Source organism: Zalophus californianus, chromosome 6 (assembly GCF_009762305.2).
Source record: "Zalophus californianus isolate mZalCal1 chromosome 6, mZalCal1.pri.v2, whole genome shotgun sequence".
Classification (NCBI taxonomy): domain Eukaryota; kingdom Metazoa; phylum Chordata; class Mammalia; order Carnivora; family Otariidae; genus Zalophus; species Zalophus californianus.
In genome coordinates, this window is record NC_045600.1 from 44180109 (window position 1) to 44201783 (window position 21675).

Consider the following 21675-nt stretch of genomic DNA (forward strand, 5'->3'; position numbering starts at 1 on the left):
CACTTAGGCTGTGCAGGTAGCACGTGCCCACGGAGCTTCCGGCCCACCAATCCCAACCACCTCCCAACAGCAGTGCCTGCACAAGAATCCCAGCTTGGGGCAGAGGCAGCACAGGAACGAGGTTGGCTCTCCTTTGCACCTTAGATGAAATCATAAAGTTACCAAGTCCCCAAAATGAGACCAGTACGAGGGTGATGTCTGGATACAAAGATAGGAAGAGAACCTGTTTAGGTAGCAAACAAAAAGGGACAGTAGCAGCTGATAAGGGCTTATCAGCCAAATGATTCTGATTCCCTCTACTGAAGCTGGAGTCTACTGGGATGGCCAGTCACAGGCTGCCTGGACCCAGGCAATAAGTATATGTCAGTGGTCAGGTTCCATAGAAGTGTGGATAACCAGGAAACTTCACTTCAAAATCCTTTCATTTTTTCTGCCTTTGGTAAGGAAACAAGGTGGAACACTCCATAAGGTCTGCCAATGACATCTTCAGCTGAGACTTTTCCCATCATGGCGGCAGAGATATGCCCTCCCCTGGTGATCACTCACCCTTTCCAAAGACTTCAGGAGGTTTTGTCTTTCTTTGAGCTTCTGAATACTGATGACAATTTTGTGTCTTGCACCTTTGGTAACATTCTGTAATTAAATAAAAGTTAATTTAAAAACATATTTTTAAGAATCAGTTTAGAGACTCCTGGAGGCTACTTAGTACTTTACTGTCTTCTTGGTTTCTACGTTTGTGGACTAGTAAATATCCATTTGTCTCTCTCTTCAGTCCCCTCTGTCATAAACCTCTCCTTACTAAATGTTCTAACTACATCCGGCTATACATTTACCTGTGTACTTTGGCTGTGACCTTTAGGAGAGAAAAGAGAGAGAGCTAGAACAGCAAATTACCCACCCAGCATGAAATTTCTTCACAGTCTTAAACAATCATTTTAAAGTCATACACCCCTCTTCTCCATATTTTGTCATTTCAATCCCACCCAGGTTGCTTGAAAGTTCCAATCCCATACAGAGCTTCATTGTTTTCTCCAACCTTTCCTAGGTTTTCCCATCTCTGAAGTCGGGTACGGTTCTCACTGGGTGCCAAACAACACAGGGCCATTTTGGGCAGTTTGCGGATCATCTTTGGTCTCCATAAGGAAAACCAGAATAGGAAAGAACCTAAAACTCACTTCAGTCATCACTTGAGCTAAATGATTAGAATTCACAGTTAGGACTGTGGATTTTGGCTTAACTATGTGCAATGGTGAGCCCAAGGATTTAGTTCAATACTTGTTGACTAGAGATACTGCAAAGTTCCAAAAAGGAGGTCCTTTCTTAAGTCAGGTCTCTAAGACAAACTTCTGGTGACTTCTTGCAGCAATTCATAGAATTCCTCTTACAGAAGGAAAAGATGGGAACACCAGAGACATCTCCTGCAAAGATATTAACACTCAAGGGACAACTGAACTCACTCTCTAAGATGAAGTGCTGGGGGCAGATTTCTGTTTAGCCTTGACTTTGGGTTCAAGTGAATTAAATTACTCTGAAAAGTTTGTTCTGGCCTCTGGCTTTGCCCTGTCAATTATGTCTTGTTTTTTCCTCAAGTCAACCCGAGGACTTAGATTTTTTTTCCCCTCAACTCGGACCCAAACACAAAAAATGCTCTTAGAAGTAGTTCTCCTCAATCCCTGGGATCTCAAGGAGCAATTGAGATCCAAAATGTGGTGGGAGAAGTGTTAGGAAGTTGAAATTAGTGCTTTTCATTCTCTGAAAATGTGCAGTGACTTTGGGCTTTGTCTTGCATCTCAATACTTGTATTCAGCCAGGTGTGCAGAGGTTAACTAAAGGTACTGAAGATGCAGTGGGAAACCAGCATCTGCTGGGAGGTACGAGTCCAGAGCAGTACTGCCCCAAATGGTACAATCTCCTCTTCCTGTAAGGGAAATACTGTTAGCCTGTTCAGACCATTAATTCTTTTAAATCATTGCTCAAAGGAAACTGAGGTCAATCTGAAACATGCAAATGGCATTTTATTTTTTTATATTTTATTTTATTTTGCAAACGGCATTTTAAACAAGGGAAACAAAGACATCGGTCAGATCTAGTTACTCAAGCACAGCATGGTAGGAAACATGTTTGGTTTTGGGGGGGGTCTGTTGACTGGCCTAGCCTTTGGCATCCACCCTTGGGGAATGACACCTGAGAAGGAAGGGGTATCTTCATTCTTTGATGGCACTCCGAAGGGAAATGAAACCTGAGACCTGGGGTTATCCCATTCTCTGTAATGGTCCTGTGTTATGCAAGGTAGGTAGAAGAAAAAGTGTTTTGCACAACTTACTTGAATCTCAACTGAGTCCAATCTGAACACGTTTTTGGAAAAGTGTTGAGGAAGGTCTGAGGCATGACCTGGTGCTTCTACCCACTAACTACTAGAAGTTAGCTAATTTGTAACCGGACTGGACAACCCATCTGGCATTGTCCAAACCACCCTTAGTCGGACAGACAGAGGGAGGGGGCAGGGATAGCAAAGGCAGGAACACAGAATCTTTGAGGCCTTGGTCAAATGTTCCTTCTAGGCCATTCCACCTTGAACTTAGAGCCTTTTTCAAAATACTCCTTCTCCTGAGCCGTATTTGCCTTGCAGTTATGTGCTGGTCCCCCGCCTCCTACTGGACGCTGAAGACAAGAACCCAGCCGTACTCACCACGTAATGCTGGCCAGCACCTAGCAGCTCGTAGAACAAGGCAAGCTACTGGGTGGGGATAGGTATGGGTCCAAACAAGGTCTGCCTTGGGCGGGAACTTCAGATTCCACCTGGGGCACCTGATCAGGGGATGGTCACCGGCAGCACTTACCTGAGCCTCCAGCTGGCACTCAGTGAGGGCCATCATTTCCTCGTAGGTCATCTGGGAGAAAAGCGCAGCGTACTTGTGCAGGCGGAGGCTTTTTAACCAGGCCGGAACATCTGTGGTGCAAGATGCGCAAGAGATGGGGAGAGAAATTGAAAGGGAACAAGAAGAGATGACAAAAGATGTGGGAATAGAGAAGGAAAGGAGGGTGATGGTCAGAGGGGAAAAAAGAAGAAAAAAACCCTTTATGTTAACTAGTTGTTCAATTCCATTTTGGCGGCAAATTATGGACTTCGAAGTCTTGGTCTAACCCTGACATTCCCACTGTCAGTCTCCCTTATTCTACTTTAGACTAGGGGTTGCAAACTTGGGGTCCATGGGCTGCAGGGCATATAGGAACTCCCTAGAATTATATCACAATTTGTGATATAGTTTTCTGGACAGAAGTCACCCATAGCTTCCATAAGATTCTCATAGGGGTTCATGACCAAAAACATGGCAAGGAACCACTGCTTTGCCCAGACTACTTCATTACTGATTTGGAAAGAGCTGACTTAGAATGTTAAAACTACATGTGATGAGTCTTCATCTCCAAGATTTCCTTCTAGGCTCAGTGTAGCTCTCCACATGCTCTTTGTGCCACCTCCACAGGAAGAGCTCACCCAGGCAACCGTGGAAGTCCATGGGTGGAGTTGCTGTCATTCTTAGCCTAATCTTTCTTCTGCCTTCCTATGCCCCAGCGGGAAAATAAGGGCATCCTAGACTCCAAAACTATCACTTCAGTGTGTGTGTGTCTGTGTGTGTGTGTGTGTGTGCACGTGCGCGCGTGTGTGTGTGTCCCCGCTGACCATTTCTCTAGGCTATGGAATATGTCTGGATGTGTCTCAGACCTTTCCCTTGAATAGCAATCACAAATATACCAGGACTGGAAAGGCCCAAAGATTGGCTAGATCATAGGATAATGGAATTTCCAAAGCATATCTGAAATAAGCCCACATTTTGGATTCTAGAGTTGGGAAAATTAAATAGTAACTTTATCAAAATCCATGAAAATTATCACCTTGCTAAATTCAACCAAAACAAAGCACTTGCCCCTGCTCTTTTAATTCAGAGTTTTTGAGCTAATAAGATCTTTGAGCATTCTCTAGAATCACCTTCCCCGACCCTTTGCTCATTTTACAGATGGCAAAGTTAAGTCACTGTCTAAGTCACGGAGCAAGTACGTGGTGAAATGGGGACTAGAACCAGGCCTCCCAACTCCTGGCTTTTTCCTGCTTTGTAGCAACTTCTTGTGAGATGAGGACCAAACAGCCCATCAATGGTAGGGCTGGATAAACAATGACTTCAAAGTACTTTGAAATGTTGAAGCACTGGATAAATGTTATTCATGTTTCCTATAAAGTATTATCCATTACTAACCATGTTGATTACAAGATATTGTCTGTTGTGCCAAGTGCTTTATTCTGAGGCACTGACAAACACCCCAGAATAAGTGGGAAACTTCCAATTTCCAATTTTTAAAGTAGTTAACTGGGATTGATGAAAGAAACCTGGCCTACTCTGAAATCAGGCCCGGCCTCCCCGGGGAACCCAACCTAAACTTATGGAATGTGGGTATTCAATGATCTCCCGAAATTCGAAGATTACAAGGGGAGGGTGGGCCTGGTGAGTTTACCTCTTGATCTGCAGTAGTGTGAAGGCTGAAGAAGGGGAACCTCTAAAGAAATAGAATTGGATATCCAATGCCATTTGAAGACCAAACTCAGTCATCTCAGGCAAGAAATCACTTGATTCTGTGCTTCGAGGCCCTTCGTTCTACTGTGACAAGCAGAGAGTCCCTCTGGGACCATCAGGAACCACAAAGAGAAAAGTCTTCCCCAGGCACATAGTATCAACCGCTTATGTCCTCCTTGACTCAAACTGCAGTTGCATAGAGTCCGGGCCCTTCTAGCTCAGGCTCTGGCACTTTCCCTTCTGTGACATCCTGCACCCATTTTACCAGACTTTATTCTCCACCATGTTTTGTTGTTGAAACAATGCTAATCTTTCTGCAGAGTGAGCAGCAAAAACTACAGCTCTGGCTTTGGGGCCAGTGATTTGTTAATGCTTTGGCACCAGATTTCATGTTGACTACTCACATCTTTGAAAAGTCCCAAGTTGCTGCTCAGAAAACTCAGTGGATCATGATTCAGTGAAGAGGGATAGCTTCACAGTGGCAGCAGCCTTGGAATCACTGGGCAGACCATACAAACACTTGGGCACAATTTGTCACAGAGAGTACGGAGCATCTCATGGGCCAGACTTTTCACTGGTGCCCTACAGTTTCATTGTGTAAAAGCCACTCACGATAAAACAGAATCCTGAGCTACTAAATCATGTTGTAAACTGGGTATTTTATAGGCCAAGAGGACAATATGGTGTTTTAAGAGTTGGGGAGAGTGGGGTGCAAATCTTGGCTCAGTGAGACTAGTACTCCAGTTAGTACTAGCTCCTTTCTAGAAAAGATTTGGACAACCAGAATTCCTGTTAGAGGGATGAAAGAGCCAGCCTCACCCATTTAGTGAAAACGTGGGCCACTGGGAGTTGTTTTCCTACAAAAGGTTCCTACACAACTTCACAACACGGTGAGTAGGCCTTCCCGAGAAGTTATTTCTAGATGTGTTCCTGGGCAATGTAAGCTCCTCTTGGCCATTTTTCCCCGAGGCAGGCACATGTTCTCTGCTTGTACAGCAAGTATCTCCGTGCCTTGCTCGGTGCTGCATGCTGAAAGGGCTCTCCTTCCTCAAACATGAACAAAGAAGAGGAAATCCCAGTTCTTTTTTTTTTTTTAAGATTTTATTTATTTGAGAGAGAGAGAATGAGAGAGAGCACAGGAGGGAAGAGGGTCAGAGGGAGAAGCAGACTCCCCGCTGAGCAGGGAGCCCGATGTGGGACTCGATCCCGGGACTCCAAGATCATGACCTGAGCCAAAGGCAGTTGCTCAACCAACTGAGCCATCCAGGTGCCCGAGGAAATCTCAGTTCTTAAGAACATAGCCTACTAATCTTTTACGCCCTGGTTGAAGATAAGGCACGTTCCTTTGCCAGGGATTAAAACAAAACTCCCTTAAAAGGGAAACAAACCAGAGAAGTGAGCACCTGCACCATTTCACTCCTCCCAAGCCAGGAATTCCGATGACCGGGATGCTAGATTCTGTTAAGATGCTACCCAGAGATGAAGTCTAACTAAAAGTTCAGATCCTTTCCCATGGTCCAGGTGCCACAGGGTTGGATGCAAAGCTGAGAACCACCTCACAATAGACATTGTTTCTTCATTCTGCAGATCCGTGGCTATGTTTGAAAGAAAAGACAAGCAGGGGTGTTTCTTGAAGGAACTGATATGTGACTGGCGGCATGCATGCCTCCTGGGTGCCCACCTCTGGTGGCACACAGCTATTTAGCCTCAACTGGGCTGCTTCTGATGGACTTGCTAACGGAGGTCCCAGACTAGAAAGTCATCCTCTTATGCAGTGTGAGAAAGATTAAGATGCTTTTGCTATATGCCGGGTTGACTTCCTTGTCATGTGTGGGCATCCTGATATTTGCTCACTCAACGTTTGTTGAATGTTTACTCTGGGGGCCATGCAAGTCCCTGCCATCAAGGAACTTTTAATCCAGAATGGCTGACTCACACAATACATTTAGAATAGTTGCAGGACAAGTGCTAGGTCAACTCCAAGTTCTAGGTGGGCACTGACAATGAGCATTTTGGTTTCCCTTGGGGAGTGAGGGATAGCTTCACAGTGGCAGCAGCCTTGGAATCACTGGGCAGACCATACTGAGGAAGCCTCTGCAGAAGCAGGAACAGCATATTAGCAAAGCACAAAGCCAAGAGAGCAATTGGGGCCAAGCAAACACTTGGGTGAACGTTAGAGAATGGCTAGGAAAAAGGTGGGGCACATAGGCAGGGGTGTGAAGATTGAGATCTGTAATGATGAAACAAAGAGGACAGACCTCGTCTTTGGGTGATGAGGAACGGTTGAAATCTGAGCAGCAGAGGCACAATCAGATGAGGATGTTAGAAAGATGATGGCTGTCAGTGTAAAGGCTGGACTGGAGGATATGGGAGGGGAGACCAGGAGATGAACTGAAGCCCTTGGAAATGGCTTGGAAGGGCAGTGGCGAGAAAAAGGATATAAATGGGTAGTATTTGAAGATCAGGGAAGAATAGGGAGTAACAGTGAGACTGGTGGTTCTTCTGATTCAAGCTTGGTTAAGACAGAAAGTACAGGGGAGCTGCCAGTTGGGGGTGACAAGGGACAGACGGTGAGCTCCGCTTCATGTCAGCAGAGTATCACTGCCTTTGAGCCATCTAGGTGGAGAAGTCAACCGGACAAGATCTCTGAAGAGAGGTCTGAGCAGGAGAATTTGTCAGCAGCACATGGTAGTGGCTTTAAGCCATGGAAGTGGGTGAGATCACTCAGGGAAAGAGCATGGAGGGAGAACAGGGGTGAGCCAAGATAGAGCCCTAGGAGCATGAGGCATTTAGGGGAAGGTGTGGGGAGAGAAGCCCACGAAGGAAATTGGGAAGAGAAAGCTGAAGGGTACGAGGTTTCTGGGAGAAAGCACCACCATCCATGTGCAGATGATCGGTCCCTGTACACAGTCCATCTTTCATGAGGCTCCTTCTAGATCCTGCTGCAGTCCACAGTGGTTTATCTTCACACGACCATTTCTGATAATAGCGCTACATTCATCTTTCATATGCTCTGTGTTTACCTGTTGGTCTTTACCAATGGGATCAATTTCCAATTATGTTGATTTGTTTCCCTTTTAGCGTTTGGGCAAACCAGCCACAGAGAGGCTTTGTGGTGCATACAACAGCTCACACAGAAGCTGGGCTCCAATTAGAACTTGAGTTGCTTTTTTCAAATATTTGCTGCTGGAATGGCTGGCTGCCTCTACCATTCAACAGGCCATGTGGTACCTGCCTCACAAACAGAGAGGCTCCACAAGAGTGAAAGACGGAACCGATACTGCAGAAGGGCCCAATATGGGAAGCCTCGTACGGGCAGGAAGTAAGGCGTCTCTGGAAGAGAGAAACATGAACAGCCTTGGTTTCCACAAGAAGCCTCACCTGTGGTGGTCCTGGTACCTGCAGACAGAAGAGCAACTTCCATTCACCACAGAGAGCTGGGCTACTCTCAGACGACTCTCTCTCTCTTCCCAAGATACAAGTGCATCCTTGGTCTTTGAGGGAGAGAAGAGGAAACCAACTGAGGGGTAGGAAGAGATGAACTCTTCAGCGTTGAAATGAGAGGGCAAAGATTCCTTTCAAAAACAAAGCAGAAGTCTAGGAACGGCACCAGTATTACGGAAGGCTGTCTCCAGGCCTCTGAGCAAAAGAAAGACGTGCCTTGGTCTCTGTTTCCTGGGAGCTGTGAGTGCACTCCTCAATCCCGGGAAACGTCAGTGGTGGCCTCCAGGAGGGGTTCACGTTGATGGGGAGTCTGTGTGGGTCTCAGGAGGGACAGTTTGAGTAAAATATCCACTTAGACTTTCAGATACAAACATAGGGACTAAATTTCTCAATGTTTCCGTGAGCTGTGACACTCCTAAGTGGTGTTCTACACACAGCTTGCTCTGCATCGTGAAATGGCGGCTGGGTTCCAAGTGGAAAGCTGCCCTCTGCATGCCTGCACAGCTCTTCAAGTACCACAGCTGAAGACCCAGGCTTGGTAAGGAACGGCGATGAAAAGACTCATGATCTTTAGAATTTGGGGGAATCCTGGAAACTTGTCTTTCAGACAATGGGCCTCTGGCCTACCTGAGAAGAGGGGGCACAATCTGAGCCCCTGAGGACCTATCCATGCAGGTTATATGCTGGCATTTGGGAATAAAGGGAAATGAATTTACTAAATCCTGGCCTTTTAAGTTAGATGAATTCAAGACAGCGTCTAGAAAGTCAACATTCAGAACATGGTGGCTTGTTCCCACGACAGCCGTGCTGAGAAGGGTCCTGGCCACACTCTCACTCCATCACTCACACCCTTACGACCCTCAGAAATGCTGGATTCACCACTTTTCTCATGAAGGTTTCTCACGCGGGGTTCTTCGTCTTAAGAACGATCACACTTCTCAATAATTTTTCTAATCGCATACTAAGACAGGCAGAGAAGTTCAAAGGTTAACATTTCAAAAACAACTCGAAACCCCAAACTGGCAACTTCAGAACAGGCAATGCATTTCCTTTGCTGTGGGAAAAAAAAGTTTACTTCAGTTTCATCTGAGACTCCCTAGAAAAGGCAACCAAGCTTATTTTCCCAGTCCCTGGTCCCCTCCAATCTTAAGGGCTAGGTTTCTCTCAAGATGACTACAGCCACAGGTTTCTTTTGAACCCTGATGTCTGTATACAAACAAGGTAACAGTTTCAACTACCTCCACGACTTGTACCGACAGAACGCCACCCATCGTAAGTCAGCCCAGTCAATGTGCACTCCTAACGGTGAGGCTGGAGCTCAGATCAAGAGAAACAGCCCCCGACCTCTACCCCTCTCACCCTGACAACTGTGACGACAAAGTCATGGAGCTTCTCACTCTTAGGAGCCCAAATCTATGGGCCTTACTAGCCAGAAATCTGGAATGGAGGCCCCCACACGAGCCTCCCCACAGGCAGGCAGAGTGCTAGCCTGCGCGGTTGAGGGGAGGAGCCCGGGCCAGGGAAGAACACGGTGCACCGAGGTCTGGCACAGCTCCTGCACTGGAGTGTCCTATGGGTCCCTAGACTCGCCATGCCCCACATTGGCGCCGGATCTGTTTCTTCTCCTCTATGCTCTTTGCTACAGACAACACCGGGGACTCTCCAGCTGTCCCGGGCAAGAACCTGGGCTTCGTCCTAAATTCCTCTGGCTCCTGCACTGTCTACTTTCAACTAGTGCACATTCAATTCCGAGCTCTCTCAATTCTCTCTCATGCAGACCACGCCCACACACTCCTTGGAATCCATTCTTAGGGAGCTTAAGCTTGGTCCCACCTCCTCCTTTTCCTCCTCAGTTACTAAATAGCCCCCACCTCTCAGCAGGCTTCCCGGTCCATATTGCCCTCCTCCTCCTCCCCTCCTACGCCCTGCCCCCACTTCTGCCAGGGTGCGATGGCCCATGAGCAAAGGTAAGCAGATCGTTCTGCTGCTAAATGCCCTCGACAGCTTCTATCAAAGTCAAATCGCAAAGCCTAGCGTTTGGCTTTCCCTTCTCCAGACTCCTCTCCCGTGAGCTTTTTACCGTCAAGCTATAGGAGGTACTCGGTCAATCTGTCTTATCACCATGCTTTCATGCATCCTTTTCCCCCTGCACAGAATGCCCTTCCCTCACCTTATATATTTGGCTAACTTGTAATCGGGCTCCAAGACTCAGGTCCAGGCCTCTCCTCCTCAGGAACTTTCCTTGACTTCTCTCCACTTTGCATCAGGGCCCTCCTTGGCACCTACCCTGACCCAGGGCAAGTCTCCAAAGACAAGACATTTTCACAGCTGCGCACTTGCATCAGGTACCTGTTTGTGGCTCATGTGATGGGGAATCCCTTCAGGCAGGGGTCGTCTCTTCTCTGTCTCCCCAGTAACTAGTCCAAAGCCTCTTGCAGCAGGTGCTTAAAAGCCAACTGACTTTATAAGGACTAAAGTGAAACCTACGAACCAGTCTTTCTTCCCTTCTCTCTGCTCCCATAAACACAGCCACACCACTCGTCGACAGCCCTGGCCTTTTGAGAAGTCTTTGGGTGTTGTGTCTATATGTTATTTCTGAGGACATGATGCTACTATGAGGGGCAGATGTGCTTCCTCCACCAATGGACTTCTGCTCTTCTAGGTTTTCTCCTTCCAGGAAATTATGGGAATGTCTTTTTTCCTCCTCTTGGCCACCTGAAGGCTTTGCATGAGAGAAAAAGTAAAAGAGCACATTCCACTCATGTGATGCCGAGGGAAAGGAGGTTATTATAATTGAGGACCACCCCGGGAATCATGAATCTCTCCCCCGGGATAAGTCACTGTGACGTTTTTTGCCAACAACGAGGACAACTGAATTTAGCAACCACAATCAGCATATCTGGGCCAAAGAGGTATAACCAGTTGCCTCCACGGGGCATGTTTAAGGGGGAGAAACTCTCATATTCCTGTTGTTTCCCACTTCTGTTCGTTAATTTCTCGAGTAGCTGATCCTGTTCTTACTTTAGCCTGAGTGAGATTAGTCTGAGATCCCTACCCCGAGGGACATCCAATCTGTCCTTTGGAGCTGACTTACATCTTCAGGATGGGTATTTACTATAAAAGGAAAAACAAAGCAAAGCAGGCAGATGATGTTAATCCTCTGAGAACACAAGCTGGTCTACTTGGGAGAGAACTTTGCCCCGATCCCTGGCAGGGTGCTGACCCCAAGACAAAAAGAGGGCGAGATCGCTGTTTGTGAAAAATTTAAAAGAAGAATGCTGGGCCGTGAAGCTTTATTTCACACTCTTGACCCAAGAGGCACATTCCTAAGGGACATTCGTAGCCAAACCTGGCTAGTTTGTCCAGATGAAAAGTAAGGAATAGATGAACACAGTGTTTCAGCCAGGTTTGCACAGCTGTTGGCAAGAAAGATGAAATCACACTAAATTAAGCTCAATTATGGTGACTTTTTATTCTTTCCCCAAGGTGCAGGGAGAGGGCTGAGCTGCATCCTCTGGAGATTTGGAACTCCTCCAAATTCAACTACAGATTCCTTGTTGTTTCTGTAAAGTAGGCTTTTAGAAAAACTTCAGAAAAATAGCAATTCATGGATGGCATCCTGAGGTGGACCAGAAAGTAGCCTAACAGGGCTGATATTCCTGCCAAAGCACCTGGTCACACGGAAGAAAGAGGCGTGGATCCGAGAGGAAAAGCTGGCTCTTTTTAGAAGCACTTCATTTGATTTCATATTTCACTTCTCAGAAAGTATAAATTAATTTGGAAACTTCAACCGGTGTCTACTCTTGGACTTGGGAATCAAATGAGAAACTCTTGGGCTGGGCTTGGTGAGGGCTGCCTCTTGGGTGTTGTCCGGGAGGCCACCCTGTATAGTCTTTCCTGACAGAGTCGAGCAGTGGCCTTCTCAAGAAGCCATATCCAGGCACGGCTGGGGGGTGGCCTTTGGCCCCCAATATTCTGGGATGCCGCTGTTTTCAGGTGTGGACGTTTCTACAGCTTGACCCATCAGCTCAACTGCAAATATACTTTTTCCCACAAACAGAATCCTTCGTTGTCTCTCATGCTTTCTTTCAAATAGGTTTTGTCCTTTAATTTGCTAAGGACTTTATATTTTGAATCCCAATCCAATTCTTTGGGAACAGGACAGTTGGATAGGTCAGCAGAAGGGGGGTGTATATAGGAAAGAGTCCTCTGTTTTATCCAGTCACCAAATAGCCTGCTTTCTGACCATATCCCTTGGGCCTATAAAGAAAATCTTGGATGTAAGAGCTTATCTATGCCACTTTCTGACTGAAGAATCTCTGAAGGAGAAAATTCTTATCAATTCTAAAGAAAAGAATAGAAGATGCTTACATAGGGGATAGTCCCTGAACTTTGGAATATTTTGGCTTTTATTATAAAACAGCAATAAGAAATTTATTCAGTTTTTCTGTCATTCATTTTTCTTTAAAAACATGCTCTCATTATTCTTTTCTCACCTCAAAATGACAGCACATAATGAGCACACCTTCACCTACTTTGGGAGGATGTTGAAGGTGTACATTAAAGTTGAAAGAAATAAAGAACGAATGAACGGATGGAGGGAAGGAAGGAAGAAAGAAAGAAATGTAAAAGGAAGAAAGGAAAGAAAGCAAACCTCTTATAATGAGACAGGACCAACATTCCTCTCTGGGAGAGGTCTGTATCCCAGAGAACGGCCTTCCTGCAGGACCCTGCTTGCCCTTGAACACAAAAGCCAAGGCCTCCTTCCCACAGTTACCGATTAGAACCGCACATACACTTTCTTGGAAACATGCCGCCCAGACACTCCACTTGGCCTAGGAAGAAGCTAGTCCAGAGCAATGGCTGGTCCTGCCTCCCTTGGTCCCTCAGGTACTTGGGTGCCCCAATGACAGATGACCTGCTGGCTTCCCTAAAGCATGGCTGAGGCTCATCTGCTACCCATCACCTGGGGCTCAGCTGCTTGAGCACATAACCATGTAGCATGAACTCAGAAATGAGTTTTGCTAGGTCTCCAAAATTATGACACATTCCCTCAAAAACTGTGAAAGAGAAAGAGGACACACATCCCCTCCATGCCAAAATGAGCCATTGTTTGTGCTGTCTGTTAAACACCTTTAAAGACCCACTTGTATCAGCAGAAGAAAGCATCAAGACACATCCCACTCACTCTGGGCATTCACCATGGGATGGGGGTGGCATGGGGAGCATACGGGCCTGCCTGCCACCGAGGGAGAGAATATTCAAGGAATGCACCAGGGAAGCGACTTTCCGGCAGCTTTATTCCCCTAATGAACAGGCTCCCTGCATCAGCCTGGCGCTCTCGCCCTGGGTGGTCATGGGCGTCTTTCTGTGTCATGCTTCCACGGCGGGGAGGGGACTCGGTGGAGAGCCTCCTACTTCAACACTGATCCTTCTCGAGGGAAAGGTCGGAGACAGCAAAACCTCAGGACTCTGGATGCCAACAAAGAAGGCTGTTCTCAGAGCCCCACTCAGTACTGTACTCCCAGAAGCAAGGCTAGTTACTGTTTCTCCACCTAAAATTGTTATTCCTGGGTCTCTGATGAGCATCCTTCCCGAGGACTTCCCAGACTTCGAACAACTTGGTGTCTAAAAATACAAAATGCACGTATCCTCTTTGAGCCTATCATGGGTAATTTGGAAATTTCTATCTCCTGACGAGTAGCTTAAGAAGAGGAAAGATTTACAGGGCAATGTACAAACATTTATTTATGCTGCACAAGAAGGCCTTTATCACCTGTATGCAAATCCATTATCAGGCTTAAAACACTGTCAGAGATTCTCAGTGGTATTTTATTCATGTCCCTGAAACAGATGCAGGGGAAAGGGTTTAAAAGTGTCTTCAGATATCAAAGGAAAAGGGAGAGAGAAAGGAAGCACGACTACAATTCTGCACTAAGAGAGACTTAAAAGAAAGATCCTGTGGTTTGTGTTGCTAAATTATTGACGGTTCCCTGGCCACGGCCAATGAGGTAAAAGGCTGGAGTAGCTCAGCGCCTTTCCAAACAGGACAGGTTGAGCAATGTACATGCACAGTAGATCCTATCACTGTTAGTGGTGACTCATTTAATGGCCTGTAAGTCACTGCATAAAAAAAAAGGAGTGTTGACCTCTCTTGCTCTGGTTCCTGCTTCCCAGGTTTTGGCAAGATACCCTGGAAGGGGAATCAGAGCCCTTTCCGCCGTGGTTGACCGTGGAGCTCTGCAAGGGCTGGGTCAAATGCACAAGCCTGGGGAGGGGGCTGGGCTCCTCTCTTGCTGACTACCTACCTCTCTTTTTACACTTCTGACTCCAAATAAAGGGACGGACTCTGTTCCCAGTGGTTTCTCATTTAGTCACTCACCTTTCATACCACTACCTTCTTCTTGGAATGTGTTACGAGCAGTGTTCTGATCTTCTAAGTGTTCACTCCCACCACTTCCTGAAGAGGCTACACTGCTTTGTGGAGACAGGGGGGCATGATCGGATGGGAGGCACTGGGGTCCTCTAGCTCGTAAGTCCTCATGAGACATCCATCCATGTCCTAGAGGCTGGTTTGGCACATTCATGGGTGGGGTAAGGGACACAGATCGTTTCAAAGGGCTGTGGTGTGCCTGGCCTGAGAGAACTGGAAAAAAAAAATAAAATGAAATAGGTTATTCCCCCCACTTTAGCCTGGGCCACAGAGAACCCACAATACCTTTTAACCCTGAGAGATGATGCTAACTATCTGCCGACTCTATCAGTGGTCCCTGCAGGCTGAATACAGGCCTGGCAGGGGCCTTCCCTTCAGGGGGTTAAAAAGGATGCTGTCTGGACCTCTTGGTGGGTTGGGTTTCCCCAAGGAAGCTAAACCTACAGTGTCCACACATTTGGCCTTAGCCTCTGTGGGTCAGGATCTGGTTTTTGTTCTAACTCTAGAAATCAGGATCCATGGCAGGAGGCCTATAAATCAGGCGAGGCTCGACAGCCTGGCAAAGTGGTCCTCTGCCAAGAGTGAAAAGAACATGTCCTGGACAATTTTTTTTTTTTCTTTTGGAAACCCCCAGAACCCAACGTTACTCATGTCATTAGGGTGGACTCCTTGAAGGGCAGGCAGGCTGGTCACCGTTTGGGATCTCTGCGGGGCTGAACTAGAAGGTGGACTAGGCCTTGCAGCCAGGAAGCAGGGGGTCTATCAGTCCCGGAGGGGTGCGGGCTCCGCGAGGGCCACAGTGTGGACGCGGACCTCAGGGTCTGTACAGGACATGGGCAGCCGTGTGTGAAAGGGCCGGTTCTTTCCCTGGGCTTCACAGGTTAACGCCAAACTTCACAGTGGAAACAGTGCCAGGTAACAAGGCCTTCATTCAGAAGCCGGTGGGGCGCTTGCAGCGAGCTGGGAACGCTTTCCCCCGCGGTTCGACGCTTCCGCGCAGTGGGCCACATCTGCGCAGCCCCCGTTCTAACATTTCTTTTCCAGAAAACAAGGAAAAAGCAACACAACTCCCATAACTAGCCAAATTAAATGGAGGTCCTTTGAGGGAGGGATTTCACCAGAATCAAAGCCGGGAGAGCCGACGTTACCCTCGGTGGGCTTTTCTGGGCATGTAAAGAGTCAAAACTTTACAAAATAAGTCTTTTCATAACATTCTCTCAGCCCCGCTTCCTGACAGGTCCGGGTTGTTTTGACTGCGGCCATGGGCACACGGAATTGAGCCACATGAATTTTTAAACATTTTTTCAGGGAAGCCATTAAGTTCCATCTCAGGCCGTATCCCCTACAGTGAGGTCTTTGGTCTCCCAGGCCCGGACAAGCACTTCTTTGCTGGTGTTAACCTGTGTTTTTTAGTAAGCAGACCTGACACCACAGTGTAAGAAGTTCTGCTCTGTGTTAGACTGAGCAGCGCCCAGCCCACAAAGACCTGAGCAGCAGACTACCTTACCCCCACTTCAAAGAGAAAGACCAGAGCCAAGACGCTGGGGGTTTCCAGAAAGTGTATTTGGGGGCAGTGGTGGGTGTGGGAAGGTAGCTCGTGGTCAGCTGGCATCAACCAGGCCCCAAGAGCAATGGGGCTCACATCTCTGTTGTCAATGTTTCCTTCCATGTGGCTTCATGCAGCCAGAAGGGGCAGCTTGTGTGAAAGGGGGGGGGCAGCTGGAAGGGCTAGAAGCTTCTTTATTAATAAAACAGGGAGGCAAAAAGGGAGCTGCCGAGTTTACTATTTGCAACCTGAGAGATTCCCGCCTGAGGTGGATTCTATCAAAGGCAAGGAATTATCACTGGACTTAAAAAAAATGCAAAGGGAATATTGTTTAAAAAAAAGTTTTTTTGACCCTAACAGGCTGAAATAGCTTGCTTTTCCACTAAATAGACTAGGGAAGAAACTATTGAAAAAGGCTCCCTGGAAAACGCATTGCTACCTGGCTGGATCAGAATTAGCAAGAGAAGAAGGAAAAAAAAAAAAGCAGAAAGAAAAAAGTAAATAAAAAGGAAGCAGCAATAAAAATGAAGAGAGAAGCCAATAGGAAGAAAAGCCAGACATCCAGAAAATCCATTTCATGCCTGTCTAAGTATTTATATAAAATTGGGCAGACTTGTTGAGGGCTGCACTGAGTGCCGGGATGGTCCAGCTTAGACATCTTAGCTTTCTGATATCTTGGCAACCGTTTCAGACTCTCTGATGGATGCTCTGAATGGTGCCAGCCAGGTATGCCTGAAGTGGACCTGGGGGCCCCTCCTTACAGCCAGGATTAGAGTAAGCCCCAAACCATAAAAGTGGGCCTTGCTGAAGAGAGACACACAGCTTTGAACTGGCAGAACCCTTAGCACCTAGCTTGGTTAGAGGTTAGTCCTAAGTGAGGCTAAGAGAGTCCCCATCTTTAGATACTGAGAACAATACCCCAAATATAGTATTTGGATGGAGCCCATTTGCATCTTTCCGCCTAAAGTTTTCTTAAACGCCACACTACCTCCCCATGGATGGGCATCCTTGGGGATGCTTGTCGATATCCAAGGAATCCACTGGTTATTAGAATGGTACAAGACAGTAGTTACCTAACTTAATGGGACTCACAGGGATTTATTCATAGACAACTACACCCATGTCCTTGTATATTCCTGAGCTTGACTGACGTCACAGGGGATCTGGCATCCACTTGGCCTCTGCCTCTAATAAAAAATCAATTATAGCTGAGGTGCCAGGGCCTTTTCCCAGTAACTTTCTACTACAGGCTCCACCCTGTCTGTATCATAAAGACTCCCACAGCTGACACCAAAACAGCAAGGTCTCCTTAGGAGTCAACCTCCTCTAGCAAACCAAGCAAAATGTCTCACACTAAGCTTCCGATTTGCAGAGAGGGCCATGCGTTTAGACCCAGGCAGGGTGCCACACCTCAATAAGAGCAAAGTCATGCTGGGCAAATGCCTCATTTCTCCAAAGAGAACCAAGGCCCTGAGGCAAGACAGGCTCGTCTTCCTGTAGGAAGGAGACAGAGGCAGGTGACAGATGACCTGCCCAAAGTGCCATTTTGTGGTGAAGACAATTCTTCAGGTAGAGATACTAGGTAGAGGCTTTGACCACAAGGCCAATTTTGGTGTTACTTCGTGTGCTGGGGTGCTTTGTTCAGCACAAAGTGGCAGAGGCAATGATCAATGCCATGGGCAGTGTGCAGAAAATAGGCCACACCACTGTGGCATTAATGAGGTGGCCAGGGGCAGAGGGTTGATGGTTGTCCCCTAACTCCATTTTATTTTTTAACCAAAAGAACTCACCTCAAGTGGTGATAAATTGAGGGAAAATGGATATTCAAGCAAAAATAAATACATAAATAAAAATTCCTTTTTCCTCTGAGTAGGGAGGGAGAGCAGTGAAAACAATCTTCTGTTAGCTGTCCCAGAATGACTCTAGCTAGAGGCGGACCTTTAGAATATTCCCGCTTGCTGACTGCTCCGCAGCAGACAACGGCCAAGGCTTCAATCAGACTGAAGCTGCCCCCAGGTATATTCGAACACTGCAGAATTAAGTACACCTTGGGAAAAAAAAAATCTCAATATAGATTAGAAATTGACAGGTTCCAGCAGAATTGAAGTCCTGAATTTATATTGCATTTGTGACTTTATAATAGCGAGAGGGGAGGGACAGCGTGTTTCTGGGTGGATTCATTATATTGAAAATCCTACTAAAAATTACCCAGGGGAGCAAGGTTGTGCCTCTTTTGCTCTTGAAAAACTGAAGCTAAAACTTAATATAGTGTACAGTATAGATTCAATATTGCTTATTATTTTTAGAAGGAAATATAGGTTCAATATTGCTTATGTCTTCTAATAGGAAATTTCAGGAATGTCCACATATCCATGTGTGAATACATATGTATGCCAATAAAATACTGTGATTTGGGGAGCATTTATAAATTCAAGTGAACCAAAAATAAATAACAAATACTGAATAAGTCTAGTTGAAATATGGAAAAAACAGCTAAAAATAATCTTGCTACAGCCGTGGAGCCATGTGATGTGAGTACAGAGGGTCTTATATCTGGCAATAAACTCTGTCATACCATTCTTGGCTAGCCCACTTCTCTGACCTCATTTAACCTTATGATTTCTTTTTCATCTTGAAACATCTTTGCTGTCAACGTCTTTTTAGAGGAAGATACGATACCTGGCTCTGGGATCTGTTCTTTTAAGTATTTTTTTAAAGCCTGGAAATCAGATTTCTTACCCCTTTCCTTTGACCAAACTTGACTTCAGCTCTATGTTTAGTTACTGAAATAAAATTCAGTGAAAGGCTTTTTCAGATAGACTCTTTTAAGAAAGTTAGGTAGAACTACTTTTTCTGCTTTCTAATGTGACAAATAATAGGGCTTGTAGAAAGAGGAAGTTTGGGGATCCTTGCCCAATGAGCTCTTTGGTTCACTGTCAGGTTAAGCATTATACCTCACCGTCGAGGAGAGAAGTGATCCCTACAGGTGAACAGTCCAGCTAACTGAACTCCACTGTCACTGAAACTTTATCCTAACAAACTTTAATGGAGATCTTTCAAAGATACATTGCATACTTCCCTCTTCTCCTGAAACTTATCCACTGAATGTAATTTCTGCTTTAAAAATTATTATTAGGAGCCTAGATTCATAACATTTCAGAGCTGGAAGCCCCCTGAAAGGTAATTCAAGAATTCCTAAGTCATGAGCTCTGGGCCCCTGGGTAGTGAAAGTCCCTTAAAATCCCTATGTGCACCACACTTTGTTCATCAATAAAATATTGTGTTGCAAATCATTTTTATATATATGCAGGGTATTAACATTAATAAAAGACAAATTAATTTACATGTTGCTGAATTCATAGCTCTTTTGGTCACTTTTTTCTATCAGCAGATTCAGAGTACAGTTCCTATTTTATGGGGACCCCGGTTTTTTTCTATATTAAAAACTGAGGCCCAAACTCAATAAATGATAGGGATGATTATTGTTGCTCTCTGATTTGCTGAGTGAGGTTTCCATGGGCAGTATAGGCAGCCTTGGGCACTGCCATGCTCGAAGTCTTCTGCACACCTCTCTCATCGTCAGAGTATTTCCTCCAATCCCATCCACCAGCTGTTTGCTTTGCTCCCACTATGTGTTTCCAACTCCTTAGAGGCTTAACATTTTGTTCTAGAGTTTAGACTCTAAAAGCTGACTTCTTTTTGAATGAAGGCAGTAAGTGTTCCCATATTCCTAATAGCACCCTCTTTCCTCAAACCAAATAAGCCTGTCTTCTCAACCCAAAGTTGAGTTTTGTCTCCTCATCATGCCCTTATGAGTTCAGCCACATAGATGGGATTGGAAATTTTAATCTTTTTTACTCCTAAGCCAGTCTCTCCATTTCTAATTCAACAAGCTGCCCTCTCACAGAAAAATGTGTGCTTCATTAAAATTTTCAAATTCTAGATGCTCACGTGATAAAACTTAGTCGAATTGAGAGTAAACTTTGTAAAAAAACAACTCATCCTAATTTAGGGATTTTAAGAAGTAGAATGAGGAAACCAAACATTGGCATATTATTTTAAACTATTAACTTCAAATTTCTTTCCTAAACTGAAAGGTCCTAGGCCATTCCCTACTCTGGCGATACACGCTGCATATGTCAACACTCTATGACTAAGCCTACAGAATATTCTACGTATAAGTTGCTAATCGTGTAACTTTAACAATGTTTTCTAGACTTACTCCCAAAAGAAATTCAGAGTATCTGTAGAACCTTTGCTGAATACACCAATTTGAGGGCTCCCATCATATTCTTAAATTTTGCTGTAGGAGATGGTTTGATACTTGTCCAGTTTAAAGGAGAAAAAACTCAACCCACCGCCAGCTACAAAATAGCTTCGGCTATTGTTTCAAAGTTACTGGGGGAGTGTTTCTGTTCATTCCTTTAGATTTAAGGCCTGCTTATCAGGCATCTTTCAGGTGCCATCCAAGAATTTCTCGAGAGTACTTTCAGAGCATCTAAGGAACTGCTACTAAAGGTTTTCCATTTTCAAAGAGTAGACTTCTGTTAACACCACTTGCATGAATGATTCCAGGCATTTGCTTAAGAAAAAAAAAAAAAGCCAGCATTTTAGAGGCTCAGTGGTGGGGAAATGATACTAGACCCTGGATTCCTCTTCTTTAGTTGGTTTTGTGGTGCCACAACCAGTAATCTGAGGCCCTGTAGCAGGAATCTTTGGGGAAGAAAAGATTAATAGTACTGCAAGAATACATTAAAAAGCAAAACAAAACAAAAACAAAACCAGAGTGTTTGATCAGTGACATCATGCAAAAAAAGACAAAATAACACCACTCACATTTATGGCCAAGTACAAATTTGTGTAAAAGGAGGGAGGAATGGGGTTATTAATTACTAAGGTTAAAATTAACATGCTATGCCATCATTGCCTCAGGGAATAGATTAAAAGCAAATCTAGAAGGTTATATGCCTCAACTCTGCATGCTTGCTCTCTGCTTCTTGTTCAAAGGTTTGGAAAACCAGTGCTCACAACATCTGGACACCAGAAGATGATTCCCCAAAAACAGCTTCAGACTCCACCTCATTCTGGGGGAAGAAGAGAGAACATGCCACAAAGCAAAGATGTGGTTGGTGGATGGGGTGTTCTTGACGAGCCCAAAGAGGAAGCCACACACTCTCAGGAAAGAGAAAATGTACACTTGCCTAAGCAACAAAACAAAACAAATGGAGACTCTGGAAGAAGATAAAGCCGCAAAGAACATTGCAACAAGGTTGACAAATACACACTGCCAAATCTCTTTTTCCTTATTAAATCTCATTTTCATACAGTATTGAAATGAAAGCATTCTGATGCAGGGAAATGCACCCGGAGAGACTTTTTCAATAATGTGAGTCCTTGTCACCGATGTCAGCTCTTATTATTCTCCAGACGGCTCAGCCTTTGGGCAGAGCAAAGATGTATGTTTCTGCCTTCACATTATCACTTAAACATTTGGGCTTTTAAGAAGTAAATTAGGATGTTTCTGGCAGACTTTTATTGCTGCATTAATCTTTGGTACATTTCATTTGTCCTCTTTTGTCAGTTTCTATAATGGCAAAACTGGGTGTCATCCAGTAGAAAATTTATTTTAGATAACGGCTATTTGACTTTATATTGTCATTATTTATGAAATAAGTTAGACAAGA

General features: G+C 45.3%; 1 protein-coding gene across 4 annotated transcripts in view; it reads right to left on the reverse strand.

Moving 5' to 3' along the window:
• The window catches only part of SAMD4A (sterile alpha motif domain containing 4A), a 206452-nt gene that overhangs the window by 38126 nt on the left and 146651 nt on the right, over positions 1–21675 (reverse strand). For 3 of the 4 annotated variants that reach the window (XM_027569716.2, XM_027569720.2, XM_027569719.2), the window contains 3 exons: positions 14395–14658; positions 2841–2950; positions 547–633 (listed from right to left, as the gene is read on the reverse strand). In XM_027569716.2, coding sequence (XP_027425517.1) covers positions 547–633; positions 2841–2950; positions 14395–14658 — 461 coding nt within the window. The remainder of the gene's footprint in view (positions 1–546; positions 634–2840; positions 2951–14394; positions 14659–21675) is intronic. The other variant, XM_027569717.2, reaches the window with a different exon arrangement.